At 45.3% G+C, this 25,280-nt stretch overlaps 3 protein-coding genes across 12 annotated transcripts in view; 1 reads left to right on the top strand and 2 right to left on the bottom strand.

Moving 5' to 3' along the window:
• Positions 1-3,324: 3,324 nt before the first annotated feature.
• Positions 3,325-13,313, bottom strand: Exosc1 (exosome component 1). Its single transcript, XM_052185870.1, has 8 exons — positions 13,208-13,313; positions 13,005-13,120; positions 11,090-11,164; positions 7,315-7,403; positions 5,858-5,891; positions 4,754-4,804; positions 4,293-4,377; positions 3,325-3,491 (listed from the first exon to the last, which is right to left on the bottom strand). Exons 1-8 carry the CDS (start codon positions 13,236-13,238, stop codon positions 3,385-3,387), a joined length of 588 nt encoding a protein of 195 aa, XP_052041830.1. The 5' UTR covers positions 13,239-13,313; the 3' UTR covers positions 3,325-3,384.
• A 109-nt stretch (positions 13,314-13,422) lies between these two features.
• Zdhhc16 (zinc finger DHHC-type palmitoyltransferase 16) lies at positions 13,423-24,307 on the top strand. 5 transcript variants are annotated; one of them, XM_052185773.1, is made up of 12 exons: positions 13,424-13,621; positions 14,663-14,808; positions 18,209-18,456; positions 18,596-18,790; positions 18,930-19,018; positions 19,398-19,426; positions 19,984-20,117; positions 20,240-20,287; positions 21,061-21,146; positions 22,116-22,239; positions 22,539-22,609; positions 23,796-24,307. In XM_052185773.1, the coding sequence occupies exons 3-12, from the start codon at positions 18,214-18,216 to the stop codon at positions 23,905-23,907; spliced, it is 1,131 nt and encodes a 376-aa protein (XP_052041733.1). In that variant the 5' UTR covers positions 13,424-13,621; positions 14,663-14,808; positions 18,209-18,213; the 3' UTR covers positions 23,908-24,307. The 5 variants fall into 5 exon arrangements, with proteins under 5 accessions (XP_052041763.1, XP_052041733.1, XP_052041743.1 ...); XM_052185803.1 differs by lacking the exon at positions 18,596-18,790 and having other exon boundaries at positions 13,423-13,621; XM_052185783.1 differs by lacking the exon at positions 14,663-14,808.
• Positions 23,916-25,280, bottom strand: part of Mms19 (MMS19 homolog, cytosolic iron-sulfur assembly component) — a 173,363-nt gene continuing 171,998 nt past the window's right edge. For 5 of the 6 annotated variants that reach the window (XM_052185747.1, XM_052185712.1, XM_052185726.1 and 2 more), the window contains 2 exons: positions 24,928-25,028; positions 24,475-24,851 (listed from right to left, as the gene is read on the bottom strand). In XM_052185747.1, the coding sequence (XP_052041707.1) occupies positions 24,824-24,851; positions 24,928-25,028 (129 nt within the window). In that variant the 3' untranslated portion in view covers positions 24,475-24,823. Of the gene's footprint in view, positions 24,439-24,474; positions 24,852-24,927; positions 25,029-25,280 lie in introns of those variants that run through there. The other variant, XR_007978357.1, reaches the window with a different exon arrangement.

Here is a 25,280-nt window from a genome sequence, read left to right as displayed (position 1 = left end):
GACACTGGTGTAAAGGAAGTCCCTTAGTCCAGGGGAAGGGGGAGCCTTTTAAGCTCTACAGCAAGACCTGGTTTTGAATGCTATGCTTTTGTGTGATAGTGAAAATATCATACAAATTTGTTTAATTTTGTTACTTGAGACAGGATTCCACTTTGTAGCCTTGGTTATCCTGAAACTCTCTCCGTATACCAGGCTGGCTTCCTAAGTGCTAGGATTAAAAAGCTCACACTACTACCACCTGGCATAAATTGATCTTCCTAATCCTTGATTTTATACTTCTTTAAGGTTCACTGAAGTAAGGAAATAAAGGAAAATGTAAAACTGCTGCCAAGAAATTTAATTCTAGGTAATATTAGGAAAAAATTGAATCAAAATTGAACAAGTGATGTTTTACCTAATATGAAGCCCGATATTTCGTAGATAAGTTGAATGAATCAGTTATATAGTAAATACAATGACCTACCATATTAGCATGCTCTGAGCAATCTCTCTCTCTCTCTCTCTCTCTCTCTCTCTCTCTCTCTCTCTCTCTCTCTCTCTCTCTCTCTCTCTCTCTCTCTCTCTCTCTCTTTTAAATAGGGTTTCTCTGTATAGCCCTGGCTGTCCTGGAGCTCACTCTGTAGAGGCTGGCCTCAAACTCAGAAATCCGCCTGCCTCTGCCTCCCAGAGTGCTGGGATTAAAGGCATGCGCCACCACCACCCGGCTGCTATGAGCAATCTTACATATTCCTTCCTCAAAATAATTCCAAGATGTGATGAGGAAACACCGATGGTTATCAATATTTTCATGTCATTTGGTCTGGCCAAGAGTTTACTTTGTATCTAAAGATAACCCTAAACTCCTCATCCTTTTTTTTTTGACAGTTTTATGTAGCCCAGACTGAAGAGTTCTTTTCATTCCTCAATTGAGAAAAATTCCTTCATAAGAATCAGATGTGTGGCATTTTCTTAATTAGTTGTAATTTTCTTAATGGAAGAGGGCTCAGCCCATTGTGAGAGGTTTCACCCCTGAGCTGGTAGTCCTGGGTTCTACAAGAAAACAGGCTCTGTGAGACAGCACGCCAGAAAGTGGCGCCCACAGCCCTTACATTAGCCCTGCTTGAGCTCCTGTCCTGACTCACTTTACCGATGACCAGTGCTGTGGAAGCACAGGCCAAACAATCCCATCCTCCCCACCTGGTTTCTGTCATGGTTTCTGTCACAGGAGAAACTCTAAGAAGACAGGCCCTACAGCTAACTCACTAAAGGGTATGTTTTGAGATGACTTTGCTATTGTACTCTAGATTGGCCTTACCCTGTATTTCTTCCGCCTAAGCCTCCTGAATGTTAGAATTGCAAGTGTGCCACATTAGGCATAATAAATATTTCAATGAAAGAGACAAAAATGGGCTGGCGAGAAGCCAAATCCAAGTCTGATCCCTGGGGCCACATGGCAGAAGCAGAGAACAGACCACTAACAAGTTGACTTCTGACTTCCCACGGACAAAAAAGCTCAATATTAGCTTTTTTTTTTCCTTTTTGGAGTGGAGAGCGCTCAGTGTGTGGCGGCACTTGCCACACAATGTGACTTAAGTGTGACCCCTGGACCCCACGTACAAAGCTAGGAATATACATCTGTAACGTCTGCACTGCAGCGAGACGGAAGCAGAGACGGGAGAGTGGCCTGGAGGCTCATGGGCTAAGGTTGCCTCCGACACACAATGGAGCCAAGACAGCAAAGATGGACACCCAGAGCAGGTGTGGGCCAGTGAGATGGCTCAGCAGGCAGAGAGGTGCTTCCTGTGCAAGCCTGGGGACCTGAGGTTGATGTCTGGAACTCAAGAAAGGTGGGAGAAAATCAGACTCCACAAGGCTGTCCTCTGACTTCCAAACACATGCACTGCCATATGTGCTATGGCCGACTTGGGAGCATAATTACACAACATAATTTTAAAAAGTGGCCATCTAATAAAAAAACCAAAAACCAAGGTTAGCTAAGAACTGATTCCCCAAAACCAACCTCTGACCTCCATACACATGGGCCTACACTTACACACATGGCACACACTTACACTAAATCATTTCTTTAAAAAAGATAAAACTAAGTAAAACATACTAACTTGCTGAAACTTAGCAACCAGAGCTCAAGCTGAACCCAGAGCTCACCTCCAGCATGGACAAAGCATGCTGAACTTACATGTCCTTGCATGTCAACAAGAGTCAACGGCACGTCTTCATGCATAGCCCATAGCTATCCTCTCCTCCTCCCCAAATACAGGCCTTGATTTCTGCCCTCCACGTGAGAGGAACACCTTCACGCTTACCTAATTCCTTCACAATTCTTTTGGTCTTGTCACCAATCCTTCCTTGACTATCTCACATGGTAGCATCCTATCTCTCCTGTCAATTCAGAGTCAACAGTTCAGGGATACCTAATCTGTAGTTTGAATTACCCACAGGCACAACAGTTTTCACTAAACATAATCTATGTCAATGAGAGGTTTATTACATAGTAGTCAGACCTTGTCTCAAAAAAACAAAATAGTGAGATCAGTGGCTGAGAGTAGTCAAGCTCACAACTTGTAAGTCCAATGCCCTCCTCTGGCCTCCAGAGGCACTACACACATAGTGCAAATAAAGGGGAGCAGGCCTACAATAAGCACAGAAGGATGGGTCAGTGATCAGGGCTAGTTAATGAGGGCTACTAGGTAAGCACACCCAATCCAAAAGTCATGACACTACTTAGATTCTTCTCTCAGAAGACATGGTAGTCATGGTTGTAATCCCTGCACTGGGGAGGCTGAGTCAGAAGGATCACTGCGGGTTCACCTAAACAGTGACAGCATGGGCTGGGGAGATGGCTTAAAGGGCAAAGGAAACCGTTACCCAAACATGAGTGCCTGAGTTAAAATCCCAAGCATTCACAGGAAAAGGTGAACCTGGTGCACACACATGCACACAAAGAAATAAAGTTCTATCACTAACAAATGAAAAGGATTTCTTCCAGCCATAGTAAAATACATATTTATAAAGAAGGCATAAGGTATTTTCAAAATTACATGATTTCGTTGAGTGTCTTTAAATGAGATTTATGAGCCCAGAGAATAAAAATGTTTTGCAAAAAATAGTGTTTCAAATAGTGCACATTTTTGTTTTTGTCTTTTGGTTCAAACAGTCTTAGTATGTAGCCCAGGCTGGCCTCAACCTTGGGCACTAACAATCTTCCTGTCTCAGCTGTAGGAGCTGTGGGTGTTCATTACAACATGAATATATTTTAAACACATTGCTTCAGGAGATGGCTGCTAGCTGACTGCAGGTACCTTAATAAAGACCATGGGATCGTGATGGTTTTTTCACACATGTACTTTTAGCAACAGTTGAATTCCTCTTTGGGGTAAAGTAAGCTTAGGTTTGTAAGAACTCGGGCTGTACTCTGGCTACTTTTCGGAATTCTTTAGTGTGGGTCTTGGGGCACTGCATCTCACACCAGCTGATGGGAACCATTTGGACACCTAGAAGGAAAAAGACAAAACTAGTGTTGGAGGTGTGACTCCAGATACTCTGCTGAGGTGCTTTTCTTTTTAGCTAGACATGACATGGCTTCAGCTGAAGAAAGCTTGCTTAGCATACAGAAGACCATGGGTGTCACTCCCAGTGGTAAGGGAACATTTCTCTAAGGGAAAAGAAAGAAACCTTACTTATTCTATGATACATGGGGACAGTTACCTAGTCTCTGACCTTTAGGGGATCAATCTAATCTCAGTAAATTGAGCTATACATCACTCAACAATGGAGACCTGCTGAGAGACAAGACGTTAATACTGGCATGTGCTCACACACAGTAAGGCAGATCCATCACTAGGTGTCATTATCTTGTGGGTTTGGGTTTTTTTTGGCTGGAAGATGCTGGGGACTGGACCCAGGGCCTCATGAACGCTAAGGAAGTGGGCTACCATCAGCTACATCCTTAGCACTGGGTGTTACAACTGGAAGGGACGCACCATGGTATGTGATATTCATAATTAATTTTCTATATTATTTTCTTTTTTTAAAAAATGTATTCACCATTGTTCTCTTTAGACACATCAGAAGAGGGCCTCAGACCCCACTGCAGATGGTTGTAAGTCACCATGTGGTTGCTGGGAATTGAACTCAAGACCTCTGGAAGAGCAGTAGGTGCTCTTAACTACTGAGCCATCTCATCTCTGCAGCCCTCAATATTGTTTTCTATATCACATGTAAGTATGTGTGTCCCTTTTGTTTCCCAGATAACCATGGTTCCCTGGGGAAGGGACTTGGGAGCAAGAACTTACCCGACTCACTGTGGGCCACCACAACTCCTAACTCATTCTCAGCAGTAGTCAGCAGGTAATTGGACTGTGCGTCACCTAGGGAGATCTAGTCACATGGCACGGTGAAGGGAAATGAGGCTCTAAGATGCTGTCGCTTCTACCACTTAACCTCCCAGGTCAGCCTTGAACTCCTGATCCTCCCGTCTTTACTTCCCAAGTTCTATGACTACATGATAATCATCTCATATGATCATAGTCATCATGCCCAGTTCCATTTCTTCTTCTGATAAACAACCAGAAATCTGAGGAATAAGGAATGCAACTTTAGCTGGACAGTAGCAGTGAACCCGAGTTCAAAGGCCAGCCTGGTCTACGGGGTGAGTTCCAAGACAGCTAGAATTACACAGAGAAACCCTGTCTCAAAAACAAACAAACAAACAAACAAACAAACAAACAAACAAACACAGACCACAAAAGGATACAACTTTGGCCAAAACTATGTCACCTGGCCGGAAGCTCTTGTAAATTTCTACCTGCAGAAAACAAAGTGGAGTAAAAGATACAGACTAGATCTGCGTGGCATCACTGACCGTGCAGAAGAGCTAGCGACCTAAACTCAGGCTCTCCTGCTCACACAGGAGGCCCTTACCACCTCCCTCAACAACTAACACCTTTTGTTCATTTGTTCTTTTTTGGACAGGGTCTTTCTATATAGCCCTAGTTAGCCTAGGACTTGCTATGTAGACAACGTTGGCCTAAAACACACAGGGTTCACCTGTTTGATTCTCCCTCATGGGCACTGAAATTATAGACATGTACCACCATGCTTGATCAGTACTTTTTAAGTGACGATATCAGCCTAACTTTATTTTGGTCAACTGAATGAAAAACATTTTGTATGGGAAGAAAGAACAGTGATCTAAATTTCATGTTATAGCAAGAAATATATATATATATTTTTCACCCGAGACAGGAGTTCTCTGTGTAGCCCTGGCTGTCCTGGAACTCAGTCAGTAGACTAGCCTAGCCTCGAACTCAGAAATCTGCCTGCCTCTGCCTCCCAAGTGCTGGGATTAAAGGCGTGTGAAACCACCGCCTGGCTAGGGAATGAATTAAGAGACAAGATGTACTTAAATGTATTAAGTACCATCCTGGAACTAATTATGTAGATCAGGCTGGCCTCAAATTCAAGAGGTCTGCCAGCTTCTGGAGTGCTGGAGTTAAAGGTGAGTATGCTCTACTTCTGGCTACCTGCCTACTTTCTCTCTCTCTCTCTCTCTCTCTCTCTCTCTCTCTCTCTCTCTCTCTCTCTCTCTCTCTCTCTCTCAATCTCTATTTACTTATTATATGTGTTTGAATGTGTGCCTGAGTGAATATATGTATACCACATGCATGCAGATGCCTGTGGAGGCCAAAAATAGGGGGTCAGATGCCCTAAAACTGGAATTAAAGGGGGTTATGAGCCACTGTGGGGTGCTGGGAATAGAACTTGGTTCAGTACTCTTACAAGGCCAAGTCCCAGGGATAATTTTTAAAGGGAGATTACTAAAGTCATAGGAACAAACACTCAAATCACAATCACCAACCTTGTCTTTTTCAGTTGCCCGGATATCTTCCTTGCTAAAAAAAAAAAAAAAAAAAAAAAAAAAAAAAAAAAAAAAACCAAAACCAAAGAAAGTAAGATTAGTTACTCGAGAAGGAAAGAATAATGAAAGCAGACAGAAGAGGCCACACTGGGTTCCCAACTGCCCCTAGGATGGACGGCCATCTTTAGCACACATGGTAAACTTTCTCGGACAATACAGAACAAGAGCACTGATAGCTCTTGTCCATGGAAGAGGCCATCAGAAATTCAAGGTCATTCTTGGCTACATATGGAATTTAAGGATGGCCTGACTACAGGACTGTTAACAACAACAACAACAACAACAACAACAAACAAAAAAAAAAACCCCAAACCCAAACCATCTAGTCTACAATAAGTGCATAATTGTTTCCTTTCAAAGAAGCCACATAACAATCTACCGTTTTACCCAAAAGCCTCTACTTCTTTTTAAAGACTGGTTTCATGTGTATGAATGTTGCCTGCATGCATATATGTGTAGCATATGCATGCCTGTTTGGTCCCTTGCACTGGGAGTTACTGTGTGGGTTCTGGGAATTGAACCCGGATCCTTGATAAGAGCAACAATGCTCTTAACTGCTGATCCATCTCTCTAGGCCCTCTAATGCTTTTCTTACAACCTTCGGGTTCAATCAATATTAACAAATAAGGTGTATGTTGTAGTGTACATCTTTAATCCTAGCACATGGGACATGGAGGCTGGAAAATCTCTGAGTTCAAGATCAGCCAGGACTAAACTTTGGGATGCTATCTTAAACAAAAGATTAAAATAAATAAGGAATGAAAAAGGTGGATGGCCAAGATGGCTCAGGGCTAAAGACACATTGTCTAAGTCCAATGATGAGTTAAGCTTCTGGACCCCGAGTCAAAGTGGAGAGAGAGAATTGTCTCCAACCAGTTGTCCTGGCTTTCACATGTGTGCTTAGTATGGGTCAGTACACACACAGCACACACAATAATAATAAAAATGGGAGAGAAGTAAAAGAACATGAAGGCACTGCCTAGAGTTTCCCCTTTGTTTGCCTTGCCTCAGGCCGACAAGGCTAGTCTACAGCTTTCCTATTCTTGCAGTCAGGGTCGCATGCAGCCCAGGCTGGCCTTAAACTTGCTATGTCACCAAGGTTGATTTTGAACTTCTCACGTACCCGCCTCCATCCAGGCAAGCGCTGCCGCATGCATTTGATCTATGTGGCACCCGAGAATCAGATCTAGAGCTTCTCCATCAGCTGAGAGGCATCACCAGCACCCCTTTGCTTTATTTATAAATCCTCGTTACTAACATTTTCCTTTTCTCTGGATATACCGTGGGGCAAGAAGTAAAGCACGAAGAGGAGACTACAGTGCAGGAAAAGGAGCTGTGATGGTCCCACTGACCCCAGCCCTGAGGCCCAGGCAAATGTGAGCGAGAACGCCTCTTACCGGATGGTTCCTCGGAAAGCATTCTTAAGCGGTGTGGATCCCACATACAGGATGTGTACTTTGGCAAAACGTGAGTTGATGCTAGAGACCTATGGGAGAGAGAAAGGACCAGCATCAGAGCACCAGCTACTGTCACTCAAGGAGCCGGAGAACAAGTGAGGAATTACTAGGATTTTAGCTCAAGTGAAATCTACTGAATAGATATAAGGGTTTTTGTTTGGTTTAGCTTTTAGATTTATCTGATGCAATGAGTGTTTTGCCTGCTTGTATGTATACAAGACCATATGTGTGCCTGCTGTCTATGGAGGTCAGAGGATGGGGTTAGATCTCCAGGAATTAGAGTTATGGATGATTGTGAACTACTATGTGTGTGGTGGGAACTAAACCCAGGCTTTCCGCAAGAGCAACAAATGGCTACTAAGCCATCTTCCAGCCTTTCATTTCATTTCAAATAATTATATTCATGTGTCTGCATTTGGGTATGTGTACTTGCGTGCAGGTTCTCATGGAGACTAGAGGTGTAATATCCATCTCCTAGAAAATGCTGTCACAGGCAGCTAAGCTGTTCAAAGTAGATGCTGGGAACTGAAAGCAGTAAGAGCCACCTCTGCGGCCCAATAGCCACCTCTCAGACCCGAGAGCCATCTATGCAGCCTGAGCACCATCTATACAGGCAATTTAAGGAAAATTAACACCCGTCTAAGACATGTCTGTGGGCTAAAAGCTACAGTGGCTACCTGACAGTGCTATTATAAGAATTCAAAAGTACAGTACTGATTTTAAAAAGTACTCAGTAAGTCTACATCAGGTGTGGTGTTGTGGTGAGCTGTCTATAACACAATCCTAGCTATGACAAAGGTTGAGGCAGGAGGGTCTGAAACTGAAAGCAGCTTGTTCTACACTGCAAGTCTGAGGCCAGCCCAGCAACTCTGTCTCACTTGTCTCCCAGACAGGGTTTCTCTGTGTAGCCCTGGCTGTCCTTGAACTTGGAGATCTGCTTGCCTCTGCTTCCCAAGTGCCAGGATTTAAGAGTGTGAGCCACCATGGCCTGGCTCAAAATTTAATAAATCAATAATAACAACAAAAAAAGGCCACTAGGTTTTACATAAATAGTCAGCATAGAAAGACAATCTAGGCCTTTAACATTCCTCCCGAGAATCCAGTCTGTGGATGGGATCTCACTCACAGTTCTGCTAATTCCTTGACAATGAGGTCATTGTGATTCTGAGACATTTTCAGAATAACACAATATTTTTTCTTTTATAGTTTAAAATAAGAGAAGAATGAAGCTGTGGGAGGAGGTATATACCTGCAATCCTAGCACCTAGGAGACAGAGACAAGAGCACCAATAGTCATCCTGTGTTACACTATACAGTATACATGTGATGATGACTACAGATCAATCAATCAATCAATCAATCAGATCGGTAGAAGATGGAGATGAAGAGGACACATCCTGAACACTATAGGCACAGAGATCACATAGGGCATTAATTGTACCTGTTCTCAAATACTGTAGGGCTGAGGATGGAGCTCGGGTGGTATAATACTTGACTAGGCTATACAAAGGCCTAGCTTCTTAGCCTAGCATTTTATAACACTAGGCACAATGGTATCTATCCATAATCCCAAGCATTCTGGATATGTAGGCAAGAGGATGGCCTCACCAAGTTTGAGGCCAGCCCGGGGCTACACAGTAAGTTCCAGGGTATCCAGGACTACAGAATGAAACTTTCTCAAGGAAAAAGAAAAAGGACACCCTTTTCCCGGACATAAGCAGAAACAGTCTAGTAAGAATTATGAATTCTTTCAGATGGTAGATGCTAAGCTGAGGTCTTAACTCACTGCATAGGAAATGGTGATGCTAAACTTTTGAACCCCTGACCTCTACCTGCTGAGGATTGTAATTATAGGTGTACAACACCATACCTAACTTATGTAGTGCTTGATGGGTTGAGAACCTGGTACCTGGTACATGCTAGGTAAGCAGTCTACCAAGTAAGCTGCAAGCCAGGCAAAAAGTCAGCCACGGTGTCTGACTTTATCTACCGTGACCTTGGAAGTCCTCAGATCCGAAGAGTACAGTGAAACTTCTTCAAACAAAATAAACAGAGCAAGCCTTTCTCACCTTTTAGAAATTTTATATTACTATTATTTTTATTATAAGTGTGTGTTGGAGGCACTGAGTGCAGGCTCACATTCCACAGCATAAGTGTGAAGGTCTGTTCAGCTTACTTTCTGTTAGTGTGATAAATACACAGAACAAAAGTAACTCGGGAAGTGTTTTATAGTAACAGTCCATTATCAGGAAAAGCCCACGTAGAAGGAGCATAAGGCAGGAACCTGGAGTCAGGAGCTGAAGCAGAGCCCTTGGAGAAGCGTTGCTTACTGGCTCTCCTTGGCTTGCCAGCCAGCTTTCTTATATAATCCAAGACCAATTACTTAGTGGTGGCACTGCCCACAGTCTGGGTCCTCCCATATCAAACACCAATCAAGAAAATGTCCCATAGGCAAAGCCGATAGAGGCAAGTCCTCAAATGAGGGTCCCTCTGTCCAGGTAGCTCTAGTATGTGGCAAGTTGATCAACACTAACCAGACAACCTTGTTGAGTTGGTTTTCTCCTGGATTCACTTTTACATGGGTCCGCAGGCTTGTATGGAAGGGACTGACACAACAAGCCACCTTACTGACCGACTCACAATCTCCCCTACGCTCCCCTTTTTCCTTTGTTTAAGACAAGGTCTTACTATGAAGCTCCACCTGCATCGGCACTTGCCACATAAACCAGGCTGGTCTTGAACTCACAGAGATGAGCCTGCCTCTGCATCTCGAGTGGTGGTATTAAAGGCGCACGTTGCCGTGTCTGTCTTCCCTCTAGTCCTCTTTGGGACAGAGTGTCACCATGCAGCCCAGCTCCCCTTGGGACCCTCCACCTCTCAAGTACCATCAGAGGTGTGTGTGCCCATGTCCTGCCAGCAAAAAATTCTGCTGTGATGACAGAAATGACATTTCCTGGGGCTGGACAGATGGCTCAGCAGTTAAAAGAGCACTGGCTGCTCTTCTAGAGGATCTGGATTCAATTCCTAGCATCCACACGGCGGCCTATAATCATCTGTGTCTTCAGTCCCAGGGGAGCAACACCCCTTCTAGGTTTTTGTACCAGGCATGCATATGATACAAACAAAATACCTATATACATGAGGTTAGAAAAAAATATAACAATCATTCCTAGGACAGAGGATGTACTTCATGGGAGTCCATCACTTTCTCATACACCTCAAACAAAACTCATGTGCCAAACAATATGGCAGTCACTAACCACAATTTGCTACTAAGTATTTAAAATGTGAATAGTGTTGGGACTGTAGGATGTAGGGTCTCACTCTGTAGCCTATTCTGGTCTTGAACTTCTGTTCAGCTTCCAGATACTGAGACCACAGATATGATGAATCATATCTATATTTTAGTCTGCTTAAAAAACAGTTTTCAGTTTTCTTTTCTTTCCTTTTTTTCTAGACAGGATTTCTCCATGAAGCCCTGGCTGTCCTGGAACTATATTCTTTGCATAGACCAGGCTGGCCCTTGATTATCTACCTGCCTCTGTCTCCTGAGTACTGGGATTAAAGGCTTGAGTCAACACATCCATTCCTGAAACTGATCTTCTAACAGTAATAAACTTAAACAGCCCTATATAGCTAGGGACTACTGTATAAAGCAGTAGACAACAGCAGTTGTAGAATCATGGCTTCAGCAAAATGACTAGGATCAGCTCACCTTACAGGTGACAACAGCTCCCACATCTGGAAGTAACTGGGACTCTGTTTCTCTCATTACTGACACCACGGGAAGCTGTGGAGAGAATACAAAGGTCAGTACTTTACCTACTACTAAGCCTCTGCTAAAGATAACTGATGTCTGAGAACAATACAGGGTTATCTTGGAACAGCTGAGGCCACAAGGCAGCCTATAGATTCATTTATAGCTCATAGCAGAGGACATCAGTCATCTTAGGAAATCGAGAGGATCAGAGGCCATTAGAATTAGGCTGCCAGGTTTAATATGGTCATTCTGATTAGTTCTAAATTACTGAAGACTCTCTTGGAATTTCCTGGCATAAATATCATTGCTTGTGATTATATTTTGACTCTTTCTTCTGAGATATGTTTTTTTTTTTTTTTTTTACTTCGTAAGACAGGATTTGCAATGAAATGCTATAGAACGACAACTCTTGTTTTACCCAGCGGCGGCTGGTGAGAGTACTACCTTATCTCTCTTGCTCTGTGTGATCTCCTCACCTTAGTAAGTCCCTCCCACGGTCTGTCTAATCTTTTCTCTACATGAGGCTCACATTCTTTCCACTCCTCCACCTCTACTTATCTTCAGATGCCTAAAAGTTATTGTCACTATCCAGAATACACAAAGCCCGTTCCATGTTCTCACTGTACTGCATGCACAATTCTCTTGGAGATACATTTGCTCATGATTTGTGTCTGCCTCCTCAGTAACAAAAGCTAAATGCATTGGGCTCGTGACTCTGTCCCCAGTGGCAAATAAGGACCGCACTGAGCAGGTCACACGAAAATGCTCGAGACATTTATGCAATGACTAAACACATAAGGCTGAGTTTATCTCTAAAACCAATAGACTGGAATCTGTTTTTACAAATAAGTACAACACAAAGAGAGATGTTTAGGTTTAGCCAGTTCCTAAAGAGCTTTTTTTTTTTCCCAGAATTGATCCGTGGTCCCAAGGTTGCTCGGTATGCACTGTAGGGATGAGCCACAAGCCCAGTCTAAGGTTTTAATTTTTATTTATTTTTTTATTGTCTTACATATATCAACTACTGCTTTTGTCTGTGCCTGTTAGAAGGGGGTGGGGGTTAGCCGGGCGGTGGTGGCGCACGCCTGTAATCCCAGCACTCTGGGAGGCAGAGGCAGTCGGATTTCTGAGTTCGAGGCTAGCCTGGTCTACAGAGTGAGATCTAGGACAGCCAGGGATACACAGAGAAACCCTGTCTCGAAAAAACTAAAATCCAAAAAAAAAAAAAAGAAGCGGGGGGTGGGGGGGGTGGAGTGGGGTGGGGTGCGACGACACTGGTGTACTCCCAAGCATGGCTACACTTAAATGTCTAACTGGTCAAGAATAATAAGTGCTCTGGAGGAAGATTCTTGGGCATAGCAATCCTACTGCCACCGAACCTACATCTTTTCAGTCAGAAGGTCCGGAAAGGCTTCTCTGGGAAAAACAAACAAACAAACAACAACAACAAACTCGATTAAATAAAGGGGTTGAGCAGGAGTGTGTTTCAGATAGACAGCACGTGAATTACATAGGCTTCGAGACGAGAGCTAGTGCACTAAGACACTGGAAATCGCCAGCATTACTACACTGATGTCAGTGACGTGGGACACAAGAGCCACCTGAGGGCGGAGAGGTGGTCGAGATGCACGACAGGAAGAAGCTCTCTGCTGGCAGGGCATTCTCAAATTTGCGTGCTTTTCTCTCCACTTCCTTCTGCCTGTGCATCCACAGAACTAAGCCAGATCAACCTAACCGGTGTGCAGCGGGTGTGCTTTAGCACAGCGCAGGGATCACAGCTGGGAGAAGCCGTGAGACCAACAAAGACGCGTCCGCCCGCACTCAATGGCACCCTGAGTGGGAACGCGCGCTGGGTAGCCGCTTGCTTTACCGCGCCATTCTCGCTGGTCTTCGTCAGGCAGCCAGCCAGCGACGAAAAGATGTAGCCGTGCCGGGTGTAGGTGCCGCTGCCGGGGCTGCCTTCCTCCAAGTTACACAGACGTTCGCCTGCAGAAGACAAGCTGCCTCACCAACGGGCTCCCAGAAGCTGGTTGCCACGCAGATTGGAACTGCGTGCGGAGACCACTCACTTACCGGGGATGCAGTACCTCACTGGTGGCGCCATGCTTGCCACTATCCACAACCCGGATGAGAAGCAAGACGACTTCTCATTGGTCAGATAAAGGAGCGACCTCGCAGTTACACGTGTATCAATTGGTGGATTCGACGGCGCGAGGCATAAGAGCGAGGCCTGACTACATTTCCCAGGCGGCTCCGGGACAGATCTCTGGGCGGGCCTTTGCGGGCTCCGGGCCTCGCGCCTGCGCAGCTAGGTGGTGATGGGCGGGCGGCGGGTCCCGGTCCGCTGGCTAGCGTTGCGGGCTGAGGGCCATGGTGGGTCGACCTTAGCTCGGCCCGGCCTGGGTCCCGAGCTGCAAGGGGAGGCAGTGAGTGACGGACAGGGAGACTGGGTTCAATCTGGCTGATTGAGAAGCGTGCAGGAGGCAGGTAAGAGTTACAGCCCTGTTCTTGCTTCCCATCCGAGTCTCCGGTGTCCAGGCCTTTAAGTTAAGTTCCTGGTCTCTCTACGACCTGCCCTGCGTGGCTGTGTCCTCTTAAGTCCGAACGCATCCTCATCCCCAACTCACCCATTTTATGAGTTTGAAGACTCAGATCCAGGTTTGGTTTGCAAAAACTGTCGAAAATAGTTCGAGACAGCCCAAGCTTAAGCCGATTTATTTGACCTGAGCCCATCGTAGTTGGACTCTGCTGCACCTGGAGACACAAGCTTTTCCTAGTTTTGTAAAACGACAGTTCGTTCTCTTGCAGGCAGATACTCTAGAGTGTGAGCTCCTTAACTATGAATGAGCAGTTTGATGTTAACATACTATTACTTTTGCTTTCTTCCTTTTTTAGCATGTTAGCCGGGAAAGAAGCCTTCATTAATAGAATATCGTGTTTTATTGATGTCCGACATCAGCTTGAGGTGGCAAAGGTCACGGGAGCAGTAGCTTTTTCCGGATGAAATTTGCCTTGACTTTGATCTCAGTTTCATCTGTTGGCTCTGGAATTTATCCCTATCTCCCTTTCCCTCCCTGTCAGTCAGGCTTCTTTGAGATACGGATGGTGATTTAGGGGAGTGCTGTTGCCTGCTAATTTCTAATCTGGTGGCAGATGGCCACTGTGGCCTGTGCTCCTATTGAGGTGGCAGTACTTGGGGTTTGGAGGAACTATGCTGCCTTGTTCCTTCAGGTCATCCATGCCTTCTCCCTACATTTAGATGTAAAGACTTGGCTTTTTCTCTGCTTCCTGAGGCAAAACATTTTCACGTGTGGCCCATTTAATACATCTTTTTCTAGCCTCGTTGTTATCCTCATATCCCACTATGCTGAGAGGGGAGAGGGTTCTGGTCTCACACTTCATTCACTCAGATTTGATAGGCATCTACAGGATTTCCGTCTTATGTTTGTTTTCTGGTTTGATTTGTTCTCTAAATTATTGTTCTTTAGAGCTGTGATCTAATAATGGTTCTATTTCTTTGTTAATCAGAAAGAATGAGAGCAGCAAATACTTCGGTGTTATCACGTTGGTGAGAGTGTCTTTGCTGGTTTCTATAGAGCTGCCAGCCTTTCCTGTTCTGCATCTCTCCAGGTCATTCATTCAACAAGTATTTATTGAATACTTCTATGAGCCAGGTATTATGCTAAGATGTTTATTAGCATTTGATTTAAACCTTGGCTGTGTGTGTGTGTGTAGGCATGTATATACATACATGTATATATATGTATGTATAAGAATTAAGGGTTAGAGAAGGAGATTACAGGAATACTTATGGAAAGATTTGGACCCTAAATAGGTTATAAATAGATGAGAATTGGTCAGTTGAGCCTTAAAGTAGGCATTTCACACAGAACTCAAGGATGTAGGAAATGATTGACAGTCAGATGGACTTCTTCTCTCTCCACCACCCCCCCACCCCCCAGACAGGGTTTCTCTGTGTAGCCCTGGCTGTCCTGGAACTCACTCTGTAGACCAGGCTGGCCTCGAACTCAGAAATCCGCAGAAATCCGCCTGCCTCTGCCTTCCAGAGTGCTGGAATTACAGGTGTGCGCCACCACCGCCTGACGCATTTATTTTTTTAGACAGGGGATCACACTATATTTTAGACAGGGTCTCTTAAAAGTTCCAGGACCGATTGCCCTGGAAACTCACTCTGTAGGCCAGGCTGACCTCTGCCTCTGAAGTGCTGAGATTAAAGACGTGTGCTACCACCACTTGGGCCTCAATCTTTCTTTTCTACAGCCCCTGCTAGTTCTTTCCACTTCCTAGGAAGAGATGAGAAAGGCCAGCATCTTTCCCTGGTGCAGTGGCTACTGTCTTTTTCTCCAATATACTTCAGTTTTCTTGCAGGCTTTTTGTTTGTTTGTTTGTTTGTTTTGAGACACCACTGCTCGGCTATCTTTCTTTCTTTCTTTTTTTTTTTTAAAGATCTTTTCTTTTAAAGATGTATTTATTATTATATGTAAGTACACTGTAGCTGTCTTCAGACACACCAGAAGAGGGTGTCAGATCTCATTACAGATGGTTATGAGCCACCATGTGGTTGCTGGGGTTTGAACTCGGGACCTTTGGAAGAGCAGTCAGTGCTCTTAACCGCCCAGCCATCTCTCAGCCCCTTTTGCAGCTTTTCATTTTACCTTTAGGTTTCCAAGATTGTAGAAGGAGATCATTAACGATTTTTGCAAAGCCTTTTACCCTGGGCTTGAGCCAGGGTGCAAGGAGAGTACATTACTCCAGTTACTGAACTGAAACCCATCTCCACAGCAGAGTAGCTGCATCCGGTTTCTGCTGGGTCATGAGCTGCCTGTTAAATAAGTCAGTGAGGTTGCGGAAGGCAAAGCAGTATTCCTTATCCATGGTCAAAACAGATTATTTTTACGCAGCTAATGAGACTATGATGGAAAGTCTGTTGGTGTCTCTGTCCACAGTTATGTTCAGTGTGTTGTAAAAGCAATGAGTACTGAGAGCCAGCTCAGTGCCTGGGAATCTTGGGGCCAAGAGCATCAGTATAGAAATGCTACTTAAACAGAGAAGACCTGGAAAAGCTCCAAAGAGGGCAGGTCCCTCCCACTACTGTCACATACTGGAAGTTAATTTGGTTGCTATATCCCAAGGATAAGCCTGGGAGTGAAACTGGAGACAAAGTATCTTATGTCTTGCAAGTGGTGGTTGAATGTTCTTACAGGGAACAAGGAATCATGTCATCTGGCTGGCCTCTAACCTCAGCCCAGTTAGAGTAGGAGCACCCAGATAGGACCAGGAGAGCTCCAGTTACCGGATCTTGTGTAGTACAGAGCAAGCAGGAAATCCTGGGAACCCCTTACCTCCTACCCATACCCCTTACCCATGGTAAGACAGGCAGCTTTGTTTATATTGGTTAAGTTTCACTCTGTGTCTGTGTAGACACATCATCTCCAAAGTACCTTAAGGGAGTTGAGGAGATTGCTCAGCTGGTTAATTATTTGCCCTTAAGCATGATGACCTAAGTTTGATCCCACAGAACTCATGGAAATAGACAAGTATGTCTGTAATCCTAGGGTTGGAGAGGCAGAGAGAGGTGGATCTCTGGAGCTTAGTTAACTGAATTGGTGAGTTTCAGGTTTGGTGAAAAACCTTGTCTCAATTAAAAAAAGTGTATGTGTGTATGTAGTGTGTATAGTGGGTGTAGTGTGTGTGTATGTAGTGGGTATAGTGGGTGTGTATATGTAGTGAGTATAGTGGGAGCTAAAGAGAGGGCTTCTGGCACACTTCATGGTACATTCATTATTATTTTGATTTTTTTGAGATAGTGGTTCTCTTTGTAATATTGACTGTCTTAGAACTCACTCTGTAGATCAGGTTAGTACTGAACATAGAAATCGACGCGCCTCTGCTTCCCCAGTACTGGGATTAAAGGCACAGTCACTATGCCCAGTCAAAAATTCTCTATTCTTGCGGAAGACTCAGCACACACATAGCAACTCACAGCCATCAACAGCTCCAAGGGATCAGACACCCTCCTGGCCTCTGGGTACTAGGCACGTACATGGTACTGTTGCAGGACATTTGATCACACTGTGAACCCCAAGATTGTGTTACTGAAAAAAACTTTCTAGTTGTGGTGTGGTTCAGCCTAGCAACAATTTTAAAAATCTCTCTGGCTGGAATAAAGACACATGCTTAGTACACACCTTTAATCCCAAACAATGAAGGTGAAGTTGGTTTGTAGAAGGAAGCACCCATGTTTGAAAGTGATGTCTAATTGAGTGGCAGACAAAGTGATGAGTCAGAGAAAGATCTGACAGGATAGGATATGCCCAACTCTCATGAGAAGAGAGAAGAAAGGGAAGCTACTTAAGAGAGCAGTGCAGAGAGAGAAAGGAGGCAGTTTTATTGGTATAGTTTACAGAGATGGGTCGCAGAGAGAACAAGCTAGACATAGGTGAGACGGAATGAGCCAGAGAATGAGAAGGAGCCAGAAGATTAGAAGATACTGCCAAAGTTAGTTTGAAGCCACGCAGGGTAGTTTAGGAGAAGCTGAGACAGTTTTGAGCCAGAACAGCTGAGTTGAACCCGCCAGAATCAGTGATAAGTCTCAGGCTGAAAACAGTCCAGGCCCAGAACTACTTCAGGCCAATAACGAGATACTTTTAACATGGTACACTTACATGCAGGCAAGCATTCATAAAATAAAAAATTTAAAGAAGTATGTGGAGAGTGACTGGGGAAGAGATACTCGATACCCATGTCTGGCTTCCACGTCTGTGCTACACATGTAGAAAAGAACTCTGACTTGAAGCTGTTTCTTTCTACTGTAGTCCTTCCTGTGTAAATTACCTGGGATTTGCTACGTAATCATGTAGTATAATGTAAATAGACTTTTGTAGGCTCAGAACCTTCAGTCCCTACATCCTGTAATATGGTTGAAAGTGACTTCTATTTTCATGACTGGCTTAATTGAGAAGTCCTCTAACTTGATGCTTTGGGGCCTTCTCACTGTTGGAGTAGGGTGAGGTATGGCTCAGGCTGGATCCTTATATTAGTATACTCTCCTAGGATTCATGAGGGGCCAGCGAAGTCTGCTATTGGGCCCAGCCCGCCTCTGCCTGCGTCTCCTTCTGCTCCTGGGCTACCGGCGTCGATGCCCACCTCTGCTCCGGGGCCTGGTCCAGCGCTGGCGTTATGGCAAGGTTTGCCTGCGCTCCCTGCTCTACAATTCCTTTGGGGGCAGTGACACTGCCATTGATGCTGCCTTTGAGCCTATCTACTGGCTGGTGGACAATGTGATCCGCTGGTTCGGAGTGGTAAGTGACGGTGCTCTAGGAGCCAGGAAAGGGGATGCTTTATGGGGCGAGGATATGTTTCTGATGGACTTACACTGAGCTTTGGAGGCAACCTGTATTGCTCCCTCACAGCATCTTCTTGACCTCATGGTGTTGGCAGGTGTTTGTGGTGCTGGTGATCGTGCTGACTGGGTCCATCGTGGCCATTGCTTATCTGTGTGTCCTGCCCCTCATCCTCCGAACCTACTCAGTACCACGGCTCTGCTGGCATTTCTTCTATAGTCACTGGAATCTGATCCTCATCGTCTTCCATTACTACCAGGCCATCACCACTCCTCCTGGATACCCACCCCAGGTGGGAGCCCACAGGGCATGGGGAGGAACAGACTTGCACGCTACAGTAGCCAGTCAGTCCCATATATGGGAGGGAGAATGACTGAGGCAGAGATCTTGTCCTACTATAGTGGTCAAAATGTTCTTCTCAATTTGCACAGGGCAGGAATGACATTGCTACTGTCTCCATCTGTAAGAAGTGCATTTATCCCAAGCCAGCCCGAACACACCACTGCAGCATCTGTAATAGGTGGGTCTTGGCTTTGCTCTGAACCTCATTTGAGGCCATTTTGCTGTAGCCCTAGGGTAAACCTGGCCCCGGAGTTAGCTAATTGTTTATCAATGTATCTGTTAAGATGCAGCTAGGCACTTCCCATTGGCTGACACCTACCTAGTCTTCAGCATGGTTTGAGGGCGGCATTACTGTCACTTGTACAAACTGAGGCAGAGTGATGTTTCCTTGTCAGTAGCCAATAAACAACAGAACTGTGTATGAAGGAAGGCCTGGCTGTCTTCAAAGTCTGTGCCCTTTCCACCTCAGCAGGATGCTGGTCCTAGTAGGAAAGGATTGTCACTGACATCTCAGGATCCTTGGCCACCGTAACAGAGCCTGTGTCCCTCCCTCACAGGTGTGTGCTGAAGATGGATCATCACTGCCGTATCCTTTTGCTCTCTTCACCAAGACCTTCGGTTTTCCCCCAGGGCACTGCACTGCACGGGGTTCATACTTATGAGCTCCATACTGTCTCACTAGCACCAACCCAGAGAATACAGGCTCATGAGAAGCTAGTAGAAGAGGCATTGTGGGGGTGGGGGGAGGCTTACCATTTTTTGGGAGGAGCAGAATGTTTACAGGCCTTCTGGAATGGATTTTGTAGGAGAAGGGAATTTTGTGGCAGGTCTTTTGTGCAGACTCAAAAGGTGTTTGGGCATTTGTGGCTGAAGATCCCAGACAGAACTGTGGGTCCCATTTTGACTTTCTATGCAGTTGGCTAACCTGAGTTAGGTTGAATATTTGCAGGTGGTTAAGATTTCCTGGTGGTATCTAGAAGCCCTGAAAAGCTTAGACAATTTTTACCTTAACCTTGGGAAGCTGTCTATTTTCTTGCCTTTATGCTGATGCCTTTGGGTGATGTCTTGAACTAAGGATGAACTGTAGGGGCTTGGACACCCCCAAATTATATTTGATCTTGTCCTTAATCATTCCTCCACCAGCTTGGCTAAACAACTGTGTGGGCCACTATAACCATCGCTACTTCTTCTCTTTCTGCTTTTTCATGACTCTGGGCTGTGTCTACTGTAGCTATGGAAGTTGGGACCTTTTCCGGGAGGCTTATGCTGCCATCGAGGTGAGCCCATGGCTAGGAAAAGAGTAATTTAACATAGCAGAAACCTTTTCCCAAGGAATTATTTGGTAGCCCCTTGTCTTAGAGGCCTGAGAGTATAACCCGCACTGTTTTCATCCCCTTAGAAAATGAAACAGCTTGACAAGGACAAACTACAGGCGATTGCCAACCAGGTGGGCAGTCTCCACCCCACTGCCCCTGCTGCTCAGGCCTGAGGGTTAAGAGTTAATCAACTGGGTCTGCTATTGTATTAACATAGGCTGGCTTCCAGACCGGGTCAGGCATTTCTAAGGAAGCTTTCTTGGGTAGATTAAGTAGCCTGAGGGCAAGCTGAAGTCTTTAGTAATCTGTGCCATCTTTACTTCTTTGGGCTGAGCTTTGACTCTGCCTTCATGGTGGCCTGAGCAGCAAGGGGTATATGTTAGTCTGTGTAATGGGGTTCCAGGGGACAGATTCCAGGCTGCTCTGGCAGCTCTGGGATCATCCCACCCACACACACCTGCTTGTTTTAGGAACCCCTTATCCTGGTCACTTCTTGGACTTTTATATTGCCCTCCTGTTGCTTTTTCAGAGTCCTGCTTCCCCCCCTCCCCCCATTAGTCCAAGCCAGGTATAGATCTACTGCTTGTGGGTATAGCCACATAGTGAAGGAAATGTGGCTGGTTAGAGATTGGTTTCCCCTGGAGTCCCATTACTGTTGGCAAGCTACAGACTCAGAGTTAGTTCCTTCTGTGCTTGGCTGTCTACCCACTGTCTGTCCATGTGATGGTGCCACCGGGCTTGGCCCCCATCTGCCTGCTGGTCTGATTTCCTCTGTGGCTTTAAACCCCATTTTTATCTGCCTGATTTTATATTAATTCCTGCCTGTAGGTGCTTGGGGTTCTGGTGACAGTTGCTGGAGCCTGGCAGAGCAAGGGAGCCAGGCTTTGCTGTTTTCTTTTTGTAGACGTACCACCAGACTCCACCACCTACCTTCTCCTTTCGAGAAAGGATAACTCACAAGAGTCTTGTCTACCTCTGGTTCCTGTGCAGGTATTTAACTCTCAGTTTTGATAGTCCCCCATTGTCCTCCCCCCACCCCCCAAATCCAGTTCTCTGTATAGCCTTGGTTGTCCTGAAACTGGCTCTGTATACCAGGCTGGCCTTGAATTCCTTGAGATCTGACTGCTTCTGCTTCCTGAGTGCTTGGAGTAAAGGTGTATGCTATCACTGCGTGGCTCAGTTTTGATAATTTTAAGGGAGGGCAGTATTAAGAAAAACCTTTTTAGCCGGGCAGTGGTGGCGCACACCTGTAATCCTAGCACTTGGGAGGCAGAGGCAGCAGATTTCTGAGTTGGGAGGCCAACCTGGTCTACAGAGTGAGTTCCAGGATAGCCAGGACTATACAGAGAAACCCTGTCTCGGGGGGAAAAAAACCCCGAAAAACCAAAAAGAAAGAAAGAAAGACCTTTTTAGATGCCACTGTCTGGTCTGAGGCTGGCAAAGAGCTTTTCTTATAAATTTTTGGGACAGAGAACAATAGAATGTGTCTACTAAGTACCAATAATATAATGCTTGTCATGTTGAGTGAAGCTCTTGTTTTATTGATTCCTATCCAAAATGTACATGCTCCATTTACTGAGAAGGGAAATCAGAAACTTAGAGGAGTACATGGATTTGTTCTACAATGCACAGCTAGGAGTTGCGGAGCTGGGATATGAATTTCTGATAACCACGTCCAACCAACCCCTCATGCTTGTCTGGGCCTTCACTATCTTAGAAGCATGAGCATTTTAAGAAAGTCTGCATTTTTCTCGGGCAGATTTATTTCCCCATCTTCCTTTCCATACCACTTTTCTCCAGCCTATTTTAACAAATCTCTACTTTAAAAGGTAGAATACATGCTCACCCAGGCCCTATATGAGGTCAGGGAAATGAAGCAGAGAGGCTGTGAGTTAGTCATAACCACAAGTGTGCTCCTCTGTCTTCCAGCTTCTAATTTCTATCAATTTTGCCTCTTAGTTCTGTGGCCCTGGCCCTGGGTGCCCTAACCATGTGGCATGCAGTTCTCATCAGTCGGGGTGAGACAAGCATCGAAAGGCACATCAACAAGAAGGAGAGACGACGGTTACAGGCCAAGGGCAGGGTGAGTGGGGAAGGGACTTGGGTGAACAGGTGGATAACTAACTGTACATCTAACAAACAGGCCACTGTCAGGGCTGGCTTTGACAAGTTCTGGTTTTTCGTTTTGTTTGTTTTAAAGCTGGGTCCCATTATGTAGCTCTGGCAGGCCTGGAATGCCCAGTGCTGGGGTCAAAGGCACGTATCACTACAGCCAGCCAACAGGTGTCTTCAAAGCTAGACTTCAATTACAGGGACTCTGTCATCTCCAAGATGAGGAGGAGATTAAGCAGAAGAGTAGCAGTGAGTTTCTCTTGTCTCCAGGTATTTAGGAATCCTTACAACCACGGCTGCTTGGACAACTGGAAGGTGTTCCTAGGTGTGTACACAGGAAGGTAAGTGAGCAGCAGTACTGTGCGATAGAACTGTGATGGGAGGAAGTCCACACCCAGGAGCAGAAACTAACTGAGCTGAAGCTAAAGACAGCGCTGTGGAGCCAAAGCAGAGGCTGGTTAGTGCCACTGTAGTCTATAATTAGGTTTCATCCTTAGGAATAGCTGTGACCAGCTTTTTGTTATATATTTGGAATAACCACCATCTTATTTGAACCATTGAGGCCTGCAGCTAAAACTTTTTAAAGAAAATAATTGTAGGAGTATTTTTTTTGTATACACGTATGTACATTATGTGAAAGCCCTGTACCTGAGGTCAGGAGAGGGCACTGGGTGGATCCCTTGGAACTGGAGATGGTTGTAACCTGCCATTTGGGTACTAGGAATCAAAACGGTCCTCTGTAGGAGCAACAAATACTCAACTGCTGAGCCGTCTCTCCAGCCTCTAAAACTGTGGTTTGAAAGGTATGGTTCAAGATTAGAGAAGAGCTTGTAGGTAGGTACTGTATCTGGAGGTCAAGCTAACACTGAGAGACTGAGTAACTTATATGTGACAGACATCCTACAGCAATGTGAGACTAGCTCTGTCTGGTCCAAGAGGAAACAATTTTTAAACTGCAAATTACTAGGTCAGGCATGATTATGTAAATCTGTAATCCCATCCCTTGGAAGGCACAGGCGTTTGATGCTTTTACCCCCCTCCACCCCCACCCTATCCCCTGTGCGCGCCAGATGGATCTGTCCATTCTTTCCTTCCTCTTTGCCCCATTGTCACTCCATTCCCACCTCCTGTCCCTTAAAGGACTGGGGCTGGTCATGGCAGCCCACACCTGGAATTCCAGCACTCAGGAGACCAGGGGAGTAGGATCAGCAATTCAAGCCCAACCTGGGTTACACAGTGACACCCTATCTTGAAGTAAAAATAAGTGACTTAAGTTGAGCAAACAACACTTAGAGCATATACGAACTGTTCTTAAGCTCTGTCTCCCCACTTCCCAGGCTTTTTGTGCTGAAACATAAATTAAAACTTTTTCTTATATTAAGATACCTTCGGAGCCCCAGAGGGTACAGTTCTCAGAATCTGATAGAGAACTCTTTCTGTTTGATGTATGCTTGCTGCAGAGCAAATGGGAAGGACAACAAAGAACTCAGAACTAAAGAGATTTTTCCCCCCAATCATTCCTCACAGGCATTGGCTGACCCGGGTGCTGTTACCTTCTAGTCACCTGCCCCATGGGAATGGGATGAGCTGGGACCCTCCTCCCTGGGTGACTCACTCAGCCTCTGTGATGGCAGTGTAAGCCACAACTTGAACATTGTTTGATGTTTATTGCCTCTCAAGAGCTTCCAAGGGCAGCTTTTCCTGGAATCCATGACCATGAAGAGCCATCAGGCTTGCCTTAGAGTACGACACAGGGACACTCAAGACCAATCTTCTGCCACCTCAAAACAAGATGCAGTGTGGGGAAACTCAAGGATTGAAGTCCCTTTACTCAGGCAAATACGTTTTAGCTCCAGGTGAGCTCTAGGTCACAGATGGGGCTAGACACCATCTCTTTTACTTTGGAAAAAGATCCATCAGGTATGTTGAAATTCTGGCTTCTCAATGGAAGAAAGACATTAAGCCTATTGCCAAGGTCACTGCCATTTCTCACATGCTACAGAAGGAGTGAAAATAAAGGCATTTGATTTGTAAAGATACATAGCTTCTTTCTGCCTTGGTGAAGGTCAAGGTCAGGATCAAGAAGGGCTACTGAGTGGGCATTCCGAGGGTGTCCCCTATGGCCTTGTATTGAAGGGCTGGGAGCTCTCAGTGTGTGCTAACACAGCATCTGTAGGATAAAGGGAAATACATGTGAATCTGCCAATTAAAGAAAAAGTCTTTATTCTCTGGCAGGTGCACTCATGTAACAGCATCCCTAGTTCTAGAGGTCACACTCAACCGCACTGCACCATTCAGCAGCACAGCTTCCTATTCCTGACAGGACACGAGAAAGCCCCAAGATCCAAGGTCTTTTCCTCAAATACAAGTCTCAGTCTCTGCAACAATCCATTAGAAATCATGGCTCTTACGAGTTTTGCACAGCCATGCAGGAGAGGCCCAGCATTTGTACTGCATCCATGGGAAGGCAGGCCAGTGGTCTTGCCTTGTGGAATGGCCCAATAGTTAGTACTTGCAGGTTAGATTGTCAGAGGGTTTAGGCCAGGACCAAGGACTCAGCTCCCAGGGCTCCCCAGTAGGAACCTGTAGACAAGAAGAATGTTACAACACTATTCTGGGGTTCTCCTTGGTCCTACCATTCCCTTCAGCCACAGCTTACCATTCTCCCCTTGCTGACACTGCTTCCTTGCGCACAAGTCTCTTCTTGTCATCCAGAGGCTTGGCTAAAGCTCGGATCACCTGAGATTTGTATGGCAGTAGCTGTGAAGTCAGAGACATCATCTTACTCTTGCTGCTAAGCAACAGGAAATGAGCTTCCCACACCATGTAGCTCACATTCTGATGGAAGTAAAATGTGCCCTATTTTAAAGAATTGTTTATGTGTATGCCTAGTGTCATGAGGCCAGATAAGGGCAATGAATCCCCCAGTATGGACATTACAGTTGTGTATACTGCCATGTGGGTGCTAGGAATCAAACCTGGGTCTTCTGGAAGAACAGCCAGTGCTCCTAA

Source organism: Apodemus sylvaticus, chromosome 1, assembly GCF_947179515.1.
Source record: "Apodemus sylvaticus chromosome 1, mApoSyl1.1, whole genome shotgun sequence".
NCBI lineage: Eukaryota > Metazoa > Chordata > Mammalia > Rodentia > Muridae > Apodemus > Apodemus sylvaticus.
This window is presented reverse-complemented; position numbering and strand designations above follow the sequence as displayed.

What these genes read in the sequence shown, in the direction of transcription:
- Zdhhc16 (XM_052185783.1), top strand. Translation starts at nt 18,214, where the DNA reads ATGAGGGGCCAGCGAAGTCTGCTATTGGGCCCAGCCCGCCTCTGCCTG. An exon ending in CTCCTGGATACCCACCCCAG is followed by an intron (nt 18,791 to 18,929) that starts GTGGGAGCCCAC and finishes CAATTTGCACAG; the next exon opens with GGCAGGAATGACATTGCTAC. An exon ending in TACAGGCGATTGCCAACCAG is followed by an intron (nt 20,288 to 21,060) that starts GTGGGCAGTCTC and finishes TTCTTTTTGTAG; the next exon opens with ACGTACCACCAGACTCCACC.
- Exosc1 (XM_052185870.1), bottom strand. Translation starts at nt 13,238, where the DNA reads ATGGCGCCACCAGTGAGGTACTGCATCCCCG. An exon ending in GGGCAACTGAAAAAGACAAG is followed by an intron (nt 4,805 to 5,857) that starts GTTGGTGATTGT and finishes TGTTTTCTGCAG; the next exon opens with GTAGAAATTTACAAGAGCTT. An exon ending in GGTGGCCCACAGTGAGTCGG is followed by an intron (nt 3,492 to 4,292) that starts GTAAGTTCTTGC and finishes TTTTCCTTCTAG; the next exon opens with GTGTCCAAATGGTTCCCATC.